At 39.6% G+C, this 20,981-nt stretch overlaps 2 protein-coding genes across 4 annotated transcripts in view; one reads left to right on the forward strand and one right to left on the reverse strand.

Moving 5' to 3' along the window:
- Positions 1-113: 113 nt before the first annotated feature.
- Positions 114-14,821, forward strand: LOC141805210 (secretory carrier-associated membrane protein 1-like). 2 transcript variants are annotated; one of them, XM_074690087.1, is made up of 9 exons: positions 114-376; positions 5,990-6,067; positions 8,400-8,507; positions 8,841-8,952; positions 9,256-9,384; positions 10,792-10,951; positions 11,048-11,149; positions 11,641-11,758; positions 11,896-14,821. In XM_074690087.1, exons 1-9 carry the CDS (start codon positions 320-322, stop codon positions 12,043-12,045), a joined length of 1,014 nt encoding a protein of 337 aa, XP_074546188.1. In that variant the 5' UTR covers positions 114-319; the 3' UTR covers positions 12,046-14,821. The 2 variants fall into 2 exon arrangements, with proteins under 2 accessions (XP_074546188.1, XP_074546189.1); XM_074690088.1 differs by lacking the exon at positions 114-376 and adding an exon at positions 5,164-5,298.
- Positions 14,822-18,021: 3,200 nt separating this feature from the next.
- The window catches only part of lhfpl2a (LHFPL tetraspan subfamily member 2a), a 58,170-nt gene continuing 55,210 nt past the window's right edge, over positions 18,022-20,981 (reverse strand). For both annotated transcript variants that reach the window (XM_074690089.1, XM_074690091.1), the window contains one exon: positions 18,022-18,979. In XM_074690089.1, the coding sequence (XP_074546190.1) occupies positions 18,723-18,979 (257 nt within the window). In that variant the 3' untranslated portion in view covers positions 18,022-18,722. The remainder of the gene's footprint in view (positions 18,980-20,981) is intronic.

Below are 20,981 nucleotides of genomic sequence, written 5' to 3' on the forward strand. Positions count from 1 at the left end.
AGGAATGCTAAATAGTTTTAATGCGTGTTTTGTGTTACCTATTTAAAATAAAGTTAGAAAGCTCTTTCTTTTCACGTCTTGGGTGCGTCGTTGTTTTACTTCCAGTGTATCCGGTTGTGACGCCTTCGATCAGCTGCTGGTGACCAATTTTCGCCTCGATAGAATCTCTGGACAGTCAACACTTGATCTCACCTCACAGTGACATCTCCAGCGGTTACCTCACAGGCAGTCCCTTTTCCTTTAAACTGTAACTTTAATACTTCTAGTGTTGGTTTTGAGAGAAACGCTTCACGAAGAGGAAAGTCATCCTTTAAGGAGAATGTCCGATTTCGACAGCAACCCGTTCGCGGACCCGGAGCTACACAACCCGTTTCAGGTAACCGCAGCTAGCTGCGTTAGCCACATTAGCTTAGCTTCTGCTATATAGTGTTTACAGGAGACGTACAGATACTACTAGTTAGGTTTAAAGGACATTTTATTGAACTATTTAGAGTTTAATGGTATTAGATATAGCTGCTGAACACGTTCATTTATTTGTCTATCATCTAGTGTCGGTACACTGTGCCTCAGTGGTGTGACATAACATTTAAAGGTAACCAGGCTGTGGTGTATTAGCCAGCTCAGTGTTTTTGTACAGCCTTTCTCAGGCACAGAAGGTGTTATTCATTAATGTAGACAGCAACAGGGTGTCTACATTATATGTAAGGTGTTATTAGTAAACTCTGTTGTTTATCACATGGTACACTTTGTGTATTTAGCAGTTATATCCTCCACCTTTCTGATCCTCTCGACTTTGTTGACCTGTGAAGTGGACATGTGTGTTTGTTTTACTTTACACCTTGGTGTCCTTTTAAGTTTCAAGCATTTCCTTTTCACTGGAACAATGTCTAATCTATAAATATTCATTTGTAGGAGACAGATAATATCAAAGATTTTTTTTTTCTCAAACACAACAAAGAAAGTGAAATCATACATCTCGCCATCGTTTGCTCATTCAAAACAAATACCTATATAACAATCAAGAAGTAAATTCAACCTGAGGTGTAGAATTATTAGAAGATCTCATGATGGAACACTTGAATAACTCACGGAAAGATATCATTGAAAAATAATGTGTTTTTGTGTCAAAAAAGTCAAAGTTAATATTGGGGAAAGTGGAAACCCAGGTGTCTATATTTGATATTACATTCAAATTAAAGACACTACACATTAATTTGGTCTCGAGTTAAGCTCTGCTTTCATTTGAACACTGCCAGGAATAAAATGTGTCCTTCTGTCTGGCTAAAGAAAGGTGAAACGTAAGGTTGTCTTAGTGTTTTGGGGAAAAACAATGAACACAGAGGTCAAAGAGAAGGAAAATGAGGTAGTTCATCCTTCTGTCATGTAATGTCATCAGAACTGAGCTTGTTTCTAATGTTTAATCTTAGTTTTATGTTTTATCAAGCAGTTTTCTCATTTGATACTTCACAGAAACTTGGGTCCTGCAGGGTCCTTATGCGGACTAAAAAGAGTCTTCTGTCCAATAAATACACTTGAGTCTATCTCAGAGATTCTCCAAAGCAACTTATATTTTAGTAATATAACCAGAAACTTAAGACTGTTGCTTGGCGAGTATACTATGCATGAGACAACACTCAGGAAGCTGCCAAAATCCAACACATTATAGATAAAGGATCTCACAGCTAGTACCACATTTCAGGTCCACATACCTGTGCTGGTTTAACTTCAGCTGAGTAATTATATCCCAGTTTAACCAGGCAAAGCCTATAACCCACTGCAACTTAATTTACTAGATCAAAACACTGACAAGCACGCCTTGCTAGGACATGCTTCCTATCATGTGTGCTTGTTTACATCTGAATCAGAGACTGTTAGAGCATTATGGCTTGTAATTGTTAACCAAAGCAACAGCTGCACCCTTTTTTGAATTGCTGTGCCACAAACTAGATACGTCATATGTTCTTCATTTCAGGTCATTGCTCAATATTCATAAGGAGTTAGCTGTTTGGCTTTTTTTCTGTGGAGGTCAATGACAGCTTAATCAGACTGAGCCTAGATAGTGAACTGAGAAGCGATGAGAAAACTGTTTCTATTTTTAACTCATGACATAGGGTGATGAAATGTTGATATTGCTCAATCGGTTGATATTGTATGATTCGGAAGTCACATGAAGTAGAGTAGAGCAGAACATCCTGTATGGTTGTAGTTCTACGGTTTCTTGCTCATGCCACCACGACCTTGTGATAACCGTCCAGTCATCATGAAAGCATGTTCGATCATGTGCAGCTCAGCTCATCAGATCACAGTACGGCTGCTGTGGGGTTTTCTTCTCTGGCTCCTCATATCAGGTGTACTGAGCATGGGCGCCAGAGCAGTGGCTGATTAGCATTTTCACCTGAGCTGAAAAGATTATCTGGCTCTCTGATAGGCCGGACAACATTCAGGGTTTTACAACTATTTAGATAACAGTCGAATGATTGACTCATAACAGTTGCCGTCCCAATTATCATGGTATTTTTTATGTCGTAATTGTACTATTTTGTTTATTGGCTGTCAAACTGAGAGAACAATCTGTACTGGGAATAATAATCCTTTTGTTGTAAAGTTTTTCCTCTCAGCTTTTCAAGTATCATCCATCACGCTGTAAATCATCCTGAGAAAGTCATCCCACTTCTTTTCTCACTTTGTGTTTGTGTTTGTGTGGCATTTGAAGAAGCTGACAGCACAGTTTGACCACGCAGACGCATAAAAAAGTGAGTTATTCATGGAGCCACAGTAACATACTGACATGTGGAGTGTGCCTCCTGCTGTCCCCTTCATTTGTTGGCTCACACTGTTTTGGCCGGAGGAGAAATGGAGCTTTGTTCCTTTCTCTGAGCCCTATCCTTCAATACTTTATGAAATCATATGGTGCCGTCATGGGGACATGTGGTGTGTGAGTCCCTCTGGCACATTTTTCTTCTGAATTTCAGTTCTCCCAGTCGTGCGTCACGTTGCTCATTCTGTTTTGGCCTACTTCTGGAGATGTAGGCTAATTGAAAAAATGTCTGATATTAAAAACCTATGAGGAAGCTCGATGTCACATCAGGTTGTAGAAGTTGCTCAGTCATGTGGAGGAAGACATGTGCCTACTCTAGATTTTTGGGATATTCAGGGATAACTGTGAGAAACTTTGCACATGTTTGGATAAATCAAATGACTTCTTCCACTGCAGAAGTAAATCCCTCAACAGCTGATCAGTTGTGCACACACACCTCTGCTGAGGAAAGTGCATGTCTTTATCAAAAGTGAAATATTCTTAAGAAAAGGAAATTATGAATAAATAATATCAGAATAGCTTGAGTTATTCAGATGTTGTTTGCTGCTCAGCTTGCAGCCCTGACGTACACCACCATCAGGTGGTTGAGAGACACTGATTTTGTTTGTTATTGATCAGTTTTAGCATTGTATGGATCAATTCTCATAATTCTCAAGGGTCCAAAATCTAGCACAAAATTGCCTATGTTTGCAGCTGCTCAGCTTGCAGACCCCATTTTTGGGCAGACATCGATTTATAATCATAAATATTATAATTTGACATCCTGTGAGCAAGACTGACCCGCTGAGCAGGTAGAAACAAATTATGATGTCAGCAGCAGCTCAGCTTGCAGCCCCCTGCAAGGACATACAATAAGTTTATGAAGGACATTGATTTTTGAAGTAGTAGTTCATTTATAGTTCCAACATTTATTTGTGTTTGGGATAATATGAAACCCCATGTTAAAGATTTAGCAAGCTGAGCACTTAAAGTCAAACTAATGTTAGTAGCAGCTCAGCTTGCAGCCCGTGGACCTCATTTGTTAGCCTTGATATCAGTAATTAATAGATTTTCAGTGTGAATCGGCTTTGTTCTGCTGCGCTGTATTGAAATGTGACTGGCTGATTAACGTCTCTGTTTTTTAAGTTCTTTTTGTTTTCTTATTCCTTTAATTGGAGAGGAGGACAGGGTGGTGGATACAGCAGAGAGTGACATGTGGAAAAGGTGCTACCTAGACAGCTAGGCTATACCTTTGCTACCAAAATCATGTCTAAGGTCCCCTGTCTCCATATCCTCTCTTTTTCTTGGAGCATTATGTCTGACCACAAAATCTGTCAAGTGAGGGGTGCTGTATTTTCCACCTGTTGAGTGCAAGCTGTCATGCAGCTGCAAGTGCAAGAGAGGAGCTACGTAGGACTGCCGAAGAGAGGAGAAGTGTGTGTTAGTTAAGTAGAGGGGCAGAGTAGGCTTTAGAAGCAGTTTCATATGAGCTAATTAGGCTAAGCTAAACAGTTCATCTCTCCAAATGTAGAAGCCTAAATCAAAGAGGAATACAAATGTAAAGACAAGCTTCGCAATTGTTAGCAGCAGCTCAGCTTGCAGCCTCTCTCAGGGTGTTCTATGGGCAAAGGTGTTTAAGAGACACTCATATTAAGGGTTTAATGTGTTTCATTTGTTATAATAACCTTTTAGGTAGGTTTTTAACAATATAATACCTTAATAACTTGCTGAGCACATAGAAAAATTCTTAATATGCCAGCAGAAGCTCAGCCTGCAGCCTCTTTTGATATACACTTTTTTATTTTTAGATAAAGGTAGATTTTATGCTGCTGTTTGCTCATTTTTTCCAAGTACTAGTATTTTTGCTCTGCTATACAGCCTTGAAAATATGCCACAGAGAAAATTAGCCTATGTTCATCATATACAGACTCAAGTTTTGTGTTTGAATTCTGTCTTTTTAAGGCTTACTTTATGTAATCTAGAAAAATAATACATGATTTTTTTTTTGCCATATTGCACAATAAATAAATGTGGAGGTCTTGCTGAAGTGTCACTCAGTCCAGACTTATGCAACCATGTAGCAGATGGTCATTTATCTTAATGTCTTTAACCAGGAAATTAGTTTTCCCTCCTTCGTGGTGCAGGCTGTTAACACACACAGCTTTTTCCTTCTGTAACCCTAGAATCCAAAATGAAAACCAGGTGAATATGTATGCGTTTGTTTGGCTCTGCAATGGGAGACATAAAACTTTAAACACAACATACCCTGAAATATTCATGACCCCGGTCTGGTGACAAGTCGCAGCCCTCGCGCATGTGTGTGTGTGTGTGTGACTTGGTGAGTGTGTGGTGGTGGAAGAGATGCTCTGAAACTTAAGAGTCTGCAAAGAGACGAGGAGAGAGCTGCACTGAGGCTGGATGAGGAGAGCACGGCAGGATTGGATTTTAATCTCAGGCTGCAGATTTGAATGAAAGAGGAGTGTGACTGACAGCTGCTGATGGTAAGATTATAAAAATCATAAAACGGTAGCTTCACCGATGTCTGCTGGAGGAGGAATTTAACATGCAAATATTAGCAGGCGGCACTTAAAGTTTGCAGGAGGAACACACGCCATATGTCAACATAGTTGAAGCCGGTGTCGTGCTTAAAATAGGCAGCTGCATTCTTCACAGGAGCTGAACAATGAAGGATTTTCTGTGACAGCTAGACTTTTTTTTAAAATTCACTCTGTTGACATAAAGTGATGGAAAAACCATCATTCAGGTGTTTGAGAACAGTTTGCTTGTCCTGCATATCTAAAAGGAGCTTTAAGTGCTTTGATTTTGTGCCGAGTGCAGCGCTCTTCAAAAACAAAGTCTCCTTTTTTATTTCTGTCTCTGGCAGCCAGAAGCTTTCCCTCCCCCTGCCTCCTCAAGCTCACAGATATGGCTATTAATAGACGTCTTCCCGTGGAAATTATTGGAATCATCCCATCTTTGCCAGTATTAATTATAGGCCTGTTTCCTTTTGAATGCAGAGCGCTGTTTAGTCTTGATGTGGCAGAGTAATGGAGGGTTTTTACTCTCCTTATCTTGGTTATTACTGGAGGGCAAACATATCCAAGCTGTAGTGCTCTCATAGTAAAAAGCGCAGTATTCGAGTTATTTCCCTTTTTTGTTGAGCTTTTTCTTACTTTTAAATCTGTTTTTCAGGATCCATCAGTGACACAAGTGAGACAAGCAGCTCCTCCAGGGTTGGAAGAGTACAATCCCTTCACAGATGCCAAACAAGTAGGTACCTTTAGACCTCTAATATTAAAATCGTAGCAAAAACAAATAGTTGCAGCATTTCTCCAGTCACTTACAAGCTATAAATTAACTTTTAATACGTTTTTCTAAAATCTAGTGGTAAAAGCTGTGAGAGGCTTATCATTCTCTTTTGTCATTTAAATATTGTGTTAAATGGAGTGTATGACAAGTTCCTGAGCACAATGAAGTATATTTCTTTGTGCTCACAACTCCTACGTACCATCAGAGGATTCACACGCATCCAGGAAGTATAACTCCCAAAGGCTTTATATCTATTTTGGTATTTGTAGCAGAAATTAACTAGATATGAAGACTCTGAAAACTCAATTAAGTCCTGGATTATTTTTCAGTTTGTCGGTTACAGCAAGAACATATTTTTACTACAATAAGATTAGCTGTTGAGAAAATAAGAATTTATCAAAGTACAGATTTAGTGATTCACATTTTATATTTTTGTTCCGAGAGTCGTCAATTTTTTTCTAACATTTATGTCAGAACTTTTCGAAGAAGTCTCAAGACCAGTTTTCAGAGATACAAGATCACTAAAAGAAAAAAACAATCAGCTGCTTCTGGGGAAGATTCTCACTTAAGCTTTTTAAATGCAGAGTAATCTGTAAATGTAAGTTTAGAAAGAAAGACAATTATTGGCCTGGCTGATTTTTGTGGGTTGATTTTCAGCATTAAACCAATTTTCTGTATCAGTTGTTTTATTTTATCCATTGCCAATACAGCTGATGACTTAAAAAGAGGGCATAGTCTCACCACCTGTCCTGTGAACAAACAATACTCCTTGTATTTAAAATCTGAGCACTGCTAGTTTTTAATTGTTAAGAAATAAGATCTTACATTTACTGCTGCTGTTTTTATTTATCAATGCAGTAGCCCAGTTTACTGGAAAAAAATGAAATCTTATCAAGTGTTTCTGTCTTATTTGAAGTAAAATTGTTCTTGTTATACTCAATATGAGCCACATTTGACTGATCAGTCCAGAAGAATGTCTTGTTTTAAGTTATTTAGAGACAAAAATGAGGTCTAAATTGCTTGTAACAAGTAAAAAAAAACATCTGCCAATAGAAAAAGAAAAAATTGCTCAAAATTTTGCTTGAAACTAAAATAATGTAATTGTCAGAATTTTTTTTTACTAATTCCAAGCCATTTAGACTTCATTTTTATCTTTAAATAACTTGAAATAAGACATTTTCCTGGACTGGTCAGGTGAATGTGGTGAATTTCAAGTCTAAAAAAAACATTTTCTACTGAAAACAAGACAAAAAACCCTTGACAAGATTTCAGTTTTTGCAGTGTTTTTTGGGTGACCGGCCCTCATGCTGAACTTAAACAGAAAGATTTTCATTTTTAGGATTTAAAAAGCATATTACTTATAGCCCATGATGTGTGTTCTGTAGGGGTGGGAGAAAAATCAGTTCACATAAGTATCTGGATTTTTTGCTTTTAAGATTTTTAAGTTGCATTTTTTTCTTCTTCTTTTTTTTAATTTAAATCTTTCATTTTAGTCTTTGTTTATGATGTGGTATGGGAAAAATGTCACAGCTCACAGCTTTTTTTGAGCAGAGGGTGAAATGTTGTTCTTCGACTATCTCATAACGTGATGTCAGATCCCCTGGATAAATCCTGAAACTGACTCACATGTGAAGTGCATTTTTGCACTTTTGTGCTTTTTTTCATTATCATCATCATCATTTAACTTTTTCACATGATCTGCTGTTAAAAAAAACAACTGAAAATCAGAAACATCAAAGAACCGCTGCTTAAATCGAATCAGCACCCCAAGAATCGTAAAACAGTCAAGTCAGGAGAAAAGCACGTCATCCCGGCCCCAATAGACAGATGATAATTGCGTTAGATTGTTATAAACAGTGAGAATAGTGTGCACGATAGATAAAATGAATTTAAGTTGTAAAGTGGTCACACAGTATGATTATTTCCAATTCCTTAGTTTCCTTCTTTTAATTTATTATTATTTAATTTAAATACTTTTTATTTTCTCTATTGGTATAGACTTGTACATGTTTGGGTATTTTCATATTTGGGTTGGAATGAAATCCTTATCTGACTCTCACTTTAACTGAATTAAAAGCAAGAAGAAATACCTTATTGTATTAACGTGTCCAAGTTTTCTGATTCTTCTTCCCACTCTTCAAAGCAGGTTAACAAGAGACTTGATGCACCTCCTTAGAGGAAAAAAACAAACTTCATTCTCATTTTGCAGGATCTCTGTCTCTGTATCCTGTGTTTCTGAGCTGCACTAACATCAGGGTTTGACTCCAACTCGTGCATTTTTTCCTCTCCGTAGACGCCTGCAGCTATGGCCCCCAAAACTACAGCCCCCACCATCAACACACAGCCCGCCATCATGAAACCTACAGAGGAACCTCCAGCCTACTCACAGTCTCAGGCTCAGGTACTGTCTTTTAACTGGCTCTGTATGAATTAGTCTGTCAGAGATTGAGGGAGAAAGTAGAAAACACATGAACATGGCAGCTGCTGTCGTGCTGAGTATGTGGACTGAAAGTCGCTCAGCGGGAGGCTCTTTCTGTCCAGAGAAACCCAGACAGCCAGAGGAAATCACTTGTGATGGTGGCAGCCTCCTGGGACTGTGTTGTTGTGATGTCTCCCCTCTGGCTGCTGCTGCACCTGTTGAGAGAATTTCCTTTTTCTCTGAGAATCATCAGCAAAACAGTCTTACCTGCATTCCTGTGTTGACATCTGTGTTACTTGTATTTGATATGTGTAGGATCAGTCCAGAGGAGCTGCTGAGCTGCTGAGGAGACAGGAGGAGCTGGAGAGGAAGGCGGCAGAGCTGGACCGACGGGAGAGGGAGATGCAGTCGCTGAGTGCTTCAGGAGGTCAGGATCAAACACAGCTGATCAATTCAGCATCGAGCTGGAAGAATAACTTTATTTCCCCACATATCTAAGCTCTTCCTCTTAATTCAGCCTCCCTACAGAGCTCAAAACATACGGCTTAGGTTTCTATTTTCAAGCTCATTAGGGACAAACGTCTCCTTTGCATCTCACGCCAACCATCTGGTGGGTTTATTAAGAGGTGTGAAAGGCAGGAAGTCATTTATATCTGAGCATACAGTTAGTGTCTAACTTTCTTCCTCTCCTCTATCTGATCAGTCACTTACTGTATCTTTTTATCTCCAGGCAGGAAAAACAACTGGCCCCCTCTCCCTGAAAACCTCCCAGTGGGTCCATGTTTCTACCACGACATCACTGTGGACATCCCTGTAGAGTTTCAGAAGACCGTTAAGATCATGTATTACCTCTGGATGTGTGAGTAACTAATAAACCACCAGCAGGACTGTCAGGAGTCACTCAAAAGCATCATTCAAAGTTTGTCTCCTCCTCCTCATCATCATCATCATCTGCTTTTTTGTGACAGTGTTCGGTTGTGTTAACACAGTGCTACATGAGACTTCTTTGTTGTTCTCTCACTCATGTGGGTCAGTTCAGGGTCACAACCAGTTCACATGAATTTGATATGAAGCAGGAAGACTCACAGAGTGAAAGTAGTCCATATTGTGTTTATTTCAGAATCAGAATCAATTTTTTTTTGCCAAGTACATTTGCACATACAAGGAATTTGTCATGGTGTGTTGGTGCAACAATTAACAAGAAAATAATGAAAATGCAAGATAGAATATAGAAAAAGTTAAGATATAAAATATACAAATATACAAAAAATAGATATAGGGAAGCAAAAAATAATAATAATAAAAAAATGATATAATAAAGTAATAATAATAATAATAATAATAATAATAATTATAATAGAATAAAATTACATTAAAAAAAATTGGAATAAACAAAGGGTCCAAGGTACAAGATAGAATAAAATTACATTAAAAAAAATAAAATAAAAAATTGGAATAAACAAAGGGTACAAGGCGCAACTGGAGCATAAAGAGAAAGGCTGGTCGGTGGAAACCAAATCATTATTTAACTAACCCCAAGTCCTCTGTATTAAAAAGATGCTAAACATTCCTCTGCCCCTCTACAGCTCACTCCTTGCTGAGTCTAAAATGATATTCTGCTCTGAGATCAGCTCTCTATGGCATTCGGCAGCCACATGACGGGAGCACGTGGTGCAGTCATATGGTCTTGGTCAGATGATTGCTTAAAGGTTGGTTTGGATGCAGACTGCTGAAAAACGTAACCGACACATTTAAGGCACATTTTCCCCTCTGATTAAGTTTTTATATTCCCTAAAAGAACATCAGATTAGACTTCCTATTTGATTTTTAGTTTTAGATCCCTCTTCTTTAGCTTATATGGTGTTTTTTGCAGCTTTTGCAAATGTATTTAATTTATTTAGCACAAGAAACACTGTTAATTTCTCCCTTTTCTTGCACTCAGCCTCACCTCAGCAGCTCCCTCTGTCAATCACCAGCCAGCTGCTCTGTCAGCCAGCAGCCTGATGTCATATTTCACACTTTTGTGTAAAATCCTCTCCCCTCTTTTCACCGAGCAGGCACTGTTAGGACCCTAAGAACAAACAGTGGAGATGAATAATAAATGTGTGTGTGTTCTGCTTTCGGTGCTCACTGTGTTGAAATATTAAGCGTCAGTGTTTCCTTGTTGGTGCAGGGCACTTGACACGGCCACTCAAACCAGACACACAGGCTTAAAAACACCATGAAAGCTGAATCAGATTCTTATTAGTGTTTATCTTCTCCTCAGTCCACACCGGGACGCTGCTCGCCAACTTGATCGGCTGCCTGGCCTGGTTTTTTGTGGACGCAAGTCGAGGTGCGGACTTTGGTTTGTCCATCCTCTGGTTCTTGCTCTTCACGCCTTGTTCATTTGTCTGCTGGTACAGACCGCTCTACGGAGCATTCAGGTAAACAAAACAAACCTCCTCACTGATCTGATTTAAACATATATACACTCAAATGATTTTTTTTTATAACCTGTTTTCATTTCTCTCCTTCCGTAGGAGTGACAGCTCATTCAGATTCTTCGTCTTCTTCTTTGTCTACATCTGTCAGTTTGGGATCTACGTCATCCAGTGCATCGGCATCAGCGGTTGGGGCGCAAGGTGAGAGAGCATTCAGGATTTTTTGGCAATAAATGTGTCTCAAAGCTCTGAGGATGAAATCTTTTAATCATCACTTCGGTTCAGTGCAAACCAAAGGGCAAGTATTGACGTCTACTTTCTCCTTCTAAAAGTTTCTCACTAAAATACCTTGCTCAGGGGGCGCAGATGGCCTAGTGGTCTAGGTTGCGCCTCATGATGTTCGCCCTCAAGCAGGTGGCCTGGGTTCAAGTCTAGCCTACGGCCTGTTTCCCACGTTATTCCCCTATTCCCCTATTCCTTCTATCCACAAATTTATCCACTTTTATTTTCACAAATCAAGGTTAAATAATCAAAACACTGGATAAGGAGTCTTAATTTAGTTTCCTGAATTTGTTTAGGTACATTTTCAGCTGTTGAGTCTTAAAATTCTCCAGTTGGGAATGATTTGCGACTCTTAGAGTTAAAAAAAAGTAAACATTTTCTTGTTCTTAAAATGACGTTCTCGTCCTTAGCGGATGGATCTCAGCTCTGACCGCCCTGAATAAGAGCATCCCAGTGGGCATCATCATGATCTTGGTTGCGGCGCTCTTCACCTCGCTGGCTGTCATGTCGCTCATCATGTTCAAAAAGGTAAACACAAAATATGCTGAGAGAGAGATCTGGGAATAAAATCACAATTTTGGAAGAGAAAAAAAAGAGTTGTAAATTCAGAAATGAATGAGAAAAGTTCAGAAGATTAAATAATCTCCCCTCCTCTTCCTCCTCAGGTCCACGCCATGTACAGAACCACAGGCGCCAGCTTTGAGCGAGCCCAGCAGGAGTTTGCCACAGGCGTCATGGCCAACAAGACGGTCCAGACGGCAGCTGCCCGGGCTGCACAGGGTGCCGCACAGGGAGCCTTCAAGGAACAGATCTAATTGGTTTAGAGGACTTGCTCACTCTCCGTCTAACCCTCAGCCTTCCTCATCATCATCATCATCATCATCACCGATATCTTGTTTGAACACGTGGAGATACCCCGACCTTCTCACAAGGATTCAGTGAGAACAATCAAACAGGACTTCACGTCTTTGAGACTCATCACAGACTCTGGATCACCTCGTCGTGCGCGCTGCGCTCCTTTAACCAGCGTGCTTCACTTACCTTCTGTGTGTGAGTTTTTATGTGTGTGTGTGAGATTGTGTGTGTGTGTGTGGCCAGTTAAATCCTTGTCTGTGTGCCTCTTTAAATATCCCCTCTGCTGATTGATTCTTGTGTGGCTGAACCAAGTCTATGTTCCTAAACATTAACGGGCATTTTCCCCGTCATCAGCGGTCTGCGTGTCTGGGCCTTTAGATAAACCAATCAGACTGATTTAGATTAGGAACTAACTTATAATGAACTAGTAGGCGTAAAGCACTCTTTAGCTGTTCACAATGAAAGCTGCAACCCTCTTATTTCTTCATGCTGATGCCATGAGTACAAACCCAAACACTGCTGCCCTCTAGTGGAGTGACTGTGTTGTTGAAGATGAATGCTGTGCATTCAGCTCTCTGCCTTCTTCTGCTTTCTTCTGCTTTTCATCAAACTTTCTTAACCTAAAATCTTCTCTAAGAGTCAAACCCTTCCTCCTGTAGATGTTGATAGTTTTTAGGATTCATTTATTCAAAACAACTTTGGAAAATGCTGCAAATAAGCAAATCTTAGAGAAAGGAAAAGGGATTGAAATCTCTCAGTCAGTCAATCACTTGAGTCCATATCCCAACATGTTTAGCACCATGGACTGTATAATAAAAGGATGTAGTCTCTGTGACATCACCCACCTGTTTCTAATGTAGACTTTTAAAGCCTAACGTTGCCTGTGATCGTTTTAGAAATGCTAAATTCAAGACGCAGATTTTTAGCATCCTCACAAAAAGCTACAGGGTGCCCACCTGTCAGTCACTTGAGCTTCGCCTCTGATTGGGCAAATTCTTAAACATAATATCTTCCAAATTACAGAGTTAAAGGAAAATTCCACCACCTTACTGTAAAAACTGTCATTCCTGAATGGGTGCTTATGTGATTTTTGGTGCTTCTGCAGCCAGCCTCTAGTGGACATTTTGGGAACTGCAGTATATATATATTTTTTTTTGCACTTCCCGAATCAGCTTCATGTCTCTTGGCGGGAGGTTGCAGCATGATTTTGCTTTTATTGCCATGAAAGTTTGTTAAAAATAAACCCCCAGTGGAGGAATCCTAATGATTGGAAACAGCTGATGGCACTTAAAACCCAACTTCGACTCTTAAATTTCGATTGAGTTCCAGTAAAGGATGCACCAAACTGACGCTCTTACACCAGTATTAGCAGGTATTTGCTCTGTTGACAGACATCAGCACATTGGCAAATAATGTATCATTCATCGATGTAAGTAGCTGAAGTTTATCTATTGTGCTGCATCAAAAATAATGCTAGCAAGCATGAAATTATCCAACTTAACTAAGTGACTGATGAGTTAAAAAGCTTATAGTGGTGTTTTGTTGTACTGTTGTGACAGACATACATTAAGATGCAGATTTTTCCATCCAACTTCTTGAATCAACAAACTCTTCAACAACTTACCTGCTTCCTTCCATGATTATCCCAAATTGCACTTTAAGTCTCGCCTTTCCTTGGAGCAAACATCTGAACACTAAAGACAGCAGCCTTCTCCTTCTTACCGTCGACATCCACCAGCTGAAGCCTCTCTTAAAGAAGTCCCTCCAAACGATCACTCTAACATCCACTCGTCTGTAAATACATCTGCATGTTTGACCTGAAGAGGACGGTTTAACTCGTCTCCAGCTCCTCTCTGAGAGACTTACCTCAGATTTTACTCAGGATCTTCTCTTCACATGCATGATTCAAACTGAGATATTTAAGATTGTATGAAATAAACACTGACTGGCTCTGCTGTTTTTTAAAATGTGTGCTTTAAATGGATTTATCGGCCAGTGTTTGAGTTATTTCTGCCTGCGTATTGTGGATTGACGATCACTGAATCCAGCAGCACTGTCAGAAGCATCGACTCTTAATCTGCTGATCACACCTTTGAATGTTGTCTCATGTTAAAGCCAGTGAAGCCTTTTTCTGTGTGTGTGTGAGTGAGTGAGTGAGTGAGTGTGAGAAAGAGGAAATCAGCCTTTAAAAGTCTTAAGTCTGACTCTGGGCCTTTGGATCCATCTTTGAAACGTCCCTGCCTTACTTTGCTCCCGTTTCCTTTCCCTCCTCTCTGATCGGACCAGTGCATGTGTATTTATGAGTACATGTATGTGCAAAGCGTCATGAGATTATTCCGTGCACAGAATCCGACTGGAGTGGCTCGTGCTGTTATTTTCCACTCCTTTAATCAAAAGAAGACGTGGGACTGCGTCTCGATGTGAGCTGTGTGCTGTGCTGTAGATGGACCGTGGCTTTAAGCTTCATAATCAACGTGGTTTGTGGTAGAAAACACTGGGAGTAAATTAAAGATATGGAAGCCGTTCTAACTGAAGGATCAAAGTGATATCACGCAGGGAGAAGACGAGGAGTTTGGGATGTTTGTATATTTTGTTCAGTTCACAGACGCTCGCCTCGTTGCTCTAAATTTGGCTGTGATTTTAAGATGCACTCTGGTTTCACCTTCAGCTGCATGTTGAGTAGTTTGAGTTTTGTATATTTATTGTATTAACACTAAATAAAAATCTTCTTCTGTATCTGCTGTCCTAATTTGTCTTGATTTATTTTTAAACAACTGTTAGAGCCAGATTATTAATCTGAAATCCTCATGTGGAGAGGGCTGCACCTGCAGAAAATGGCCAGCAGAGGTCAGTAGTTCACAAGGAACACATGCTGCTCAAAGCACTGCTTCAGGTGTGATGAAGTTGGAATCAGTTTTGAAATGTGTTAAAATGATGACAAAATATTTAGGAATTTTTATTTTAATTATTTTAATTTACGATATAATAGGTTAAAATAGCATCCAGTAACCAGGATAAATAATAAATTTACTTTATGGTTGGAATAACAGAGTGACTGCACTGATTACATTTTTTTTACTACTTTCAGATGCCTTAAATAATGAAATTGTTCAGTGGTTTAGTTTTTGATCTTTTTCACTGTTGAAAAGTGTTTATTGCTGCAATAATGTGTTCCTTCGGTGACCCAAGTTTCTGAGTTGAGAAGCTGTTCTTTGGTATTTAGTGTTTTTTGTTATTTTAATCCAGAAAGTTAGATTATCTGAGTGATTTATGGAGATGGTTAATGACTAGCAGTGTGCTGGTTCAGCCTAGTGGCCTAGCTTGCATGTCCTGTGTGGAAAAGCCTTTCTAAATAAAGGAGTTAATGAGAAGAAGAATTAGACCAATGCCAGAAGAATAAAACATTACAAGGTCAAAGGTATAAGATCCTCCCTGAGATAAAAAATAAAAGCAGCCTCTTTCATTTTTAAAATAATAAAAACTGTAAATTAGTAGGTTTTTTTTTTTTTTTATGCTTCACTTTACTACTTTACTACTACTACTGCATATTGTGGTTGTCAGGCAACACTTAAGTCTTACTTTAATGTTATACTCCCTTTCAGCAGACTGTCTGCTACAATTAGGTGTTAGTTGCAGGTTTGTACGATAATTTGTTACCTGACAGTTTTAAAAATTATGATGACCCAGTACATATTTCATATTCCAGATCTTACTATCCAGAATATTGCCAGGATCTGGATTGTACTCTTACATCTGTCAGAAATTATGGTGACCTTGTCTTTTATTGTTTTGCAAAACAATTGTGGAGTTATATACACATATGGTGAAAATGGCCACATCTCACAATGATAAAGAACCCTTTAAAAAACATCCTGGATCTAGGCGGTGATCCAGATCACCTCCAAAATTTAACCACTCCTTCCTTATCCCATTTTGAACATTTCCTGAAAATTCCACCAAGATCTGTTCGATAGTTTTTGAGTTATGTTGTTCACAGACAAACAAACAAACAAACAAACAAACAAACAAACAAACAGACAGACAGACAAACAAACAAACAAACAGACAGACAAACTCTCCAAAAAAACATAACCTCCTTGGCAGAGGTAATAATTACCATAAAAACTACATTTACCACTGCAAACTACATACTAACTGATGTTTTGCATTCAGTAATGATAACTAATTCTAGTTTCCAACCGCTGTCTTCAATAAGGCTTTCAGAATGTTAAAAAAAAAAAGCACAAATGGTACAAAGATTATTGATTCAATAACAACTTTGTAAAAAATCTATATGAAGACTAGGAGGTAAATGTGTATGTTACACTTCATAATATTACTACAAATGTTACAGATCATTTGAAATATTTTAGACGTGCTCATCTCTTGTCTTGTTTTTCCTTTGTTGGATTTTCAGCAAGAACTGACCTCTGGTTTTGGAGATGCACTTGTCACATTTCAGTCCTTATTAAAGCTGCTCACATCCATACAGATGCACACTTTTCCTGCTCCCTCCACATCAACTACTGCAGGAAAAAATGTTTAATTAAGTGACCCGACAGGTGATGTAGCAATAATCCAATCAATAGATACATTCATGTATTCATCAGTTTGTGTTTGAGGCAGATGATAGTCATGCAATAGTATAAACTTCAATCATAGACTGTGTTGACTATCTTAAACTTTAAAGAAACTAAAGCTGTTAGGTCAAAGCAGTGGAGTTAAATATTTTCCTCTAATGTGAAGAATTTTAGGGACATACTTCTGTAAAGTAACAAACATTTGACCTGAAGCACTGAATTTACTTTCTCCTGAGTTTGACTCACTCTTAAAACACTTTGTATGCTGAGCACTGAGTCCTTCAGACAGACGTGTGTGAAATAAACCAGAGCAGTGGTCTCACAGAGGAGGAAGCTGTTAGTGGAGCAGAGTGACGGCCAACAGGAAGAGGCTCAGAGGAGGAAGGACTCCTTTTCTTTAATGACCTTCATACAGTACAGCAGAAACACTCTACTGTACACAGCTTCTCCACCTGCTCAGCTCGCAGCTCAATCTGTCGTAGCTTTCACTTATCGGCGTGTGCATTGTGCAGCCAGTATCAGTGAATCTACGCTTTTTACACAGATCTGCCTCTCTCCTCTCTGATGAAGGAAAAGTGAAAGCCTGAAGCCTCTGGTCCTGGCTCGGCCTGAGTTTCTGCTTCAGGTTGCTCCATTTGTCATGTGTCTGATCTGGAAGTCATCAGGCGCTGTGTTTAGTTTGAGAGCAGCTCAAGTGGAGGAAAAAGGAGCCACAGGGTTGTTCCAGAAGCTTCTCTGCTGTCCACATGGAGGAGGGACGTCCTGGTGATCCCACAAACACACACACGGTGAAGGATTTTGGTTGTAAGAAAGAGGAGAGAGGATGGAGGAGGGCTGGGTTGATTGAAAGCTGCTAAATAAAGAACTGTGGCTCCATGCATTTAACTGCAACTTTTCTGTTTGAAGCTTTGTTTTTAAGATGCTAATGAAATATTATTTAGCTTTTTTTTAAGCTTATAGAGTAATCAAAAAATGTACAATTTTACTTCATAGGAGTAGTTTGAAACAATTTCTTCTTTAAAAAACATTTTTGGTATGTTAACCAGAAACTCTAGCTGAAAACTCTCATAATAGAGCAGAAATATAAATATGCATTAACAGAAATACTTTATTAAGCTTCAAGTGTCTAGAAAGGGAAGTGAAAGTAGGCACGTGTGCAGAGAAACACTTACAGTTCAGTTCTGCATCAGTGGAAAATCTGATCACCCGCTGGCTGGAAAACATACCCACCCCCACCTCGAGGGCCAAACCGAGGTCTCAAGCTGGCTGCTCCACTTGCTGCATCTCCTCCTCCTCCTCTTCTTCTTCCTCCTCCTCCGCAGAAAAACTCTCAAACCAAAGCGTATTTTTTCCCTTTTCTTTATTCATTTGGCAGAAACAAACGGGAACAGATAGAACACTATCTACGACTCGACGCGCTCCCTGAAACCAGACGTTACTAACAACAGCAATACTTCATGTGCGAGTCCTCATCGGTCAGTCCGTCTGCTGCGTGAGAACTGGACCCTTCACAGGTCAGCTTCAGGAAGGAGTCAGGACAGTAACGCTCATCCTTGTGCAGTCCGTGTTAAAATAAATCCCATCCATACATTTCAAAGGTCTACAGACACAAAAATCATTCATTAACAGTACATTCTGGAAGCTTCTGAAAGGACATCCACTCTGACGCTGCGAGTAGTTTATTCTGGCTGAGTAGTGGTTCCCTTGTTGAGTTTTTCACACTCACTCCTGGCTAAAAGATCCAGGTTTCCTGGTCGTGTCTTTAAGGCTAGAGAGACACCATCAGCACCAGCCTGGATCAAGCTGACTAATCATTTCAAGATATTTACAAAATATATATAATCACACGTATTTACACAGGATGTGGAGCCGCTCTGAGCGTCCACACGGAGACAAACACAGCACCTCTAGTGGCAGAAAGACGGAGACAGAGAAAAACTTGGCACTTGATTTCTCCCACACTCAAAGAGACGAAGAAGAGTCAGTATTAGTGGTAAACATCACCGGGCCTCAGTTTGGTGAATGCTTCAGGCCGCTTCTGGAACAGTCTCTGAGTTTCAAAGAAGGCAGATGAGGCTCTTCCCCTCCTCAATCTCCTCCTGGACCTTGTCGCTGGACGTGGCGATCTCAGCTTGTGCGGAGAAGACGGCGCACACGAAGGTGAGCACGGTGCAGCCCATGGCGGTGTAGAAGGCCCAGCCCATGGAGCAGAGCCCAGCTCGGTAGGGAGCTGCATCGTGGCCGCAGTACAGCTGGACCTTATCTGAACCCCAGCCAGCAGGGTACAGCATCAGACCCAGGATCAGGAACAGACCTGCAGAGGAGACACAGAGGAGAGAGGGATTGATACAGTTTATATTTAAGAGGCGTTTATGTGTTGCATCTGCAGAAAATGTGCTGTATCCTCACATTTTATCACCTGATAACAGAAGTACAAGGGATCAAACTTGCTCTACTTTCTCAGGAATCTGTAAGTGATAGCAGCAAAACCATCTGAGTAACCCTGTCATCACATGACACAAAAACATTTCCTGCCAAAGTGCCATCACTGCACCCAGAGCATCCCCATCAGGACAAAAAAATGTTACACCAGCGAGAAACAATTTCCTGAAACGTGCCAGAAGATCATCACTGATAGACTCTCAGGAAAGAGAGACCCAGACCTGAGTCTTTACACAGAAATTGTCTGGTCAGCGTGTGACACAGAGAGAAAAACAACAGGAAAAGGTAGCTGGAGGGCTTTCCCCCCTGCTCCAGTCACTTACTGACCCTCAGGCGTCCTGCATCTCAGGGCAAGGACAGGGTCACTTCCTGTGTTACCGTGACCCACTTTTACTGCCGCTTTGTGCAGACTTGGCTTCGAGATCTTAAAACAATTCCTGACAAACACTGCTATTCTTGTAGATACAGGAGATCATCTAAACACACGTTGGTCTGAAACTCCAGAGCAGGATTTGGTCTTCTGGGTCAGAGTGGAAGAGGAACTGTCAACTGAAAGCTGTAACTTTCCATAAAATACTCATCGTTTTTCAGGTCATATCAAAACTGTTAGCTACATCATTGAACCAAATCCAGTAAGGTTTGAAGGTGGCTGGAGTTAGTTTAGCTAATGTTAGCAGCTTAGCCCTTTAAAAAAGTGCTGCTAAAAACACAAATTTCAACTGATAACTCAACTTCAGCTAAAGCATTTATCTGCTATGTTTGTCTTCACAAGTTAAGAAAATCCATCTCCGTGTGAAAAAACTTATAAACAATGATCGACAGTAAAAGAGTCTGACTCTAAAAAAAAAAAACAAGCTAAGCACCAAATAACTAGCAGCTATTTTTAAAAACTATTTTTAGGCTGTGTGTTAAGTGTCCATGTGGTAAAAGCTTGTGAAAAGACTCAATGTTTAGTTCATCAAACTGGCTGACTGCTGCTGAGTTAGCATGCCCCGCTAACATCCCTCATTCGACAGAGCAGGTTCTTGGAGCAACACTGATCATTTTTCTGTTTTTCAAAGAAGTGGAGACCTATGAGATAGCTCTAATAACACACAAAAAAAAACAAGAAACAGTGAATAATGTGTTGCAAAAACAAGCTAAGCACCAGATAAACAAGCATAGCAATGACTAGCCCTTTGCTAGCATGTCAGAGACATATGGATTTTGCATAAATTTGACATCATTGCACTTAAGCTCTTGGTAAAATCTTGTTAACACCTTGTTCTTAGTGTATCAGGATTTAAACTTAAGCTAATCATTGGTAAACAAGCTAGCTGTAGTTCCAACCATTAAATGTGCTGTAGTGTCAAAAGGAGAGGGCTAAAAAACGCAGGTTTTTCACATAAAACTGATTTTCTGTTGACGAGTAGGACACCAATGTGGGAATAAATGTAAGGTAAAACTGATCTAAAGTGAAGCTCATCGCTATCAAATTAGCTAGTTGAAGCTCTTGAAGCAGACCCTTCTCATGGGCTTGAGTTTGACAGGAAAAAAGGAATATGAAAACTTGTTTTAAAGATATGAAAAGGATTAAATTAGTGATAAAACCACTTTAAACAAGTAGTTAAGTTTGTTTTGAAGAATGTTGCATTTATGTTTTGGATCAAAAATAAAAAAAATCTAGACCACAAAAGAAAATAAGTTCTGTTAAACATGCTAATTGTAGCAGACTTTCCCATCGGCTTCAGTTTGATCATAAAGAGGGTTAAAAAACAGAAGTTATTACTGTATAATGATGTATTTAGTGATAAACCCACTTAAAGCAAGTAGTACAGTTTGTTTTGAGTGTTAAATTGAAGAAACCTTGATCTTAAATCAAGCTAATCACTGTC

The sequence above is a fragment of the Halichoeres trimaculatus genome, unplaced genomic scaffold, assembly GCF_033239565.1.
Source record: "Halichoeres trimaculatus isolate MK-OKI-2021-1 unplaced genomic scaffold, fHalTri1.1 fHalTri1_scaffold_16, whole genome shotgun sequence".
NCBI lineage: Eukaryota > Metazoa > Chordata > Actinopteri > Labriformes > Labridae > Halichoeres > Halichoeres trimaculatus.

Bases quoted from the DNA above. Each gene is read 5' to 3' on its own strand.
- LOC141805210 (XM_074690087.1), top strand. From the start codon at position 320: ATGTCCGATTTCGACAGCAACCCGTTCGCGGACCCGGAGCTACACAAC. The intron at 6,068-8,399 runs GTAGGTACCTTT...TCCTCTCCGTAG, and splicing joins CCTTCACAGATGCCAAACAA to ACGCCTGCAGCTATGGCCCC. The intron at 11,759-11,895 runs GTAAACACAAAA...CTTCCTCCTCAG, and splicing joins CGCTCATCATGTTCAAAAAG to GTCCACGCCATGTACAGAAC.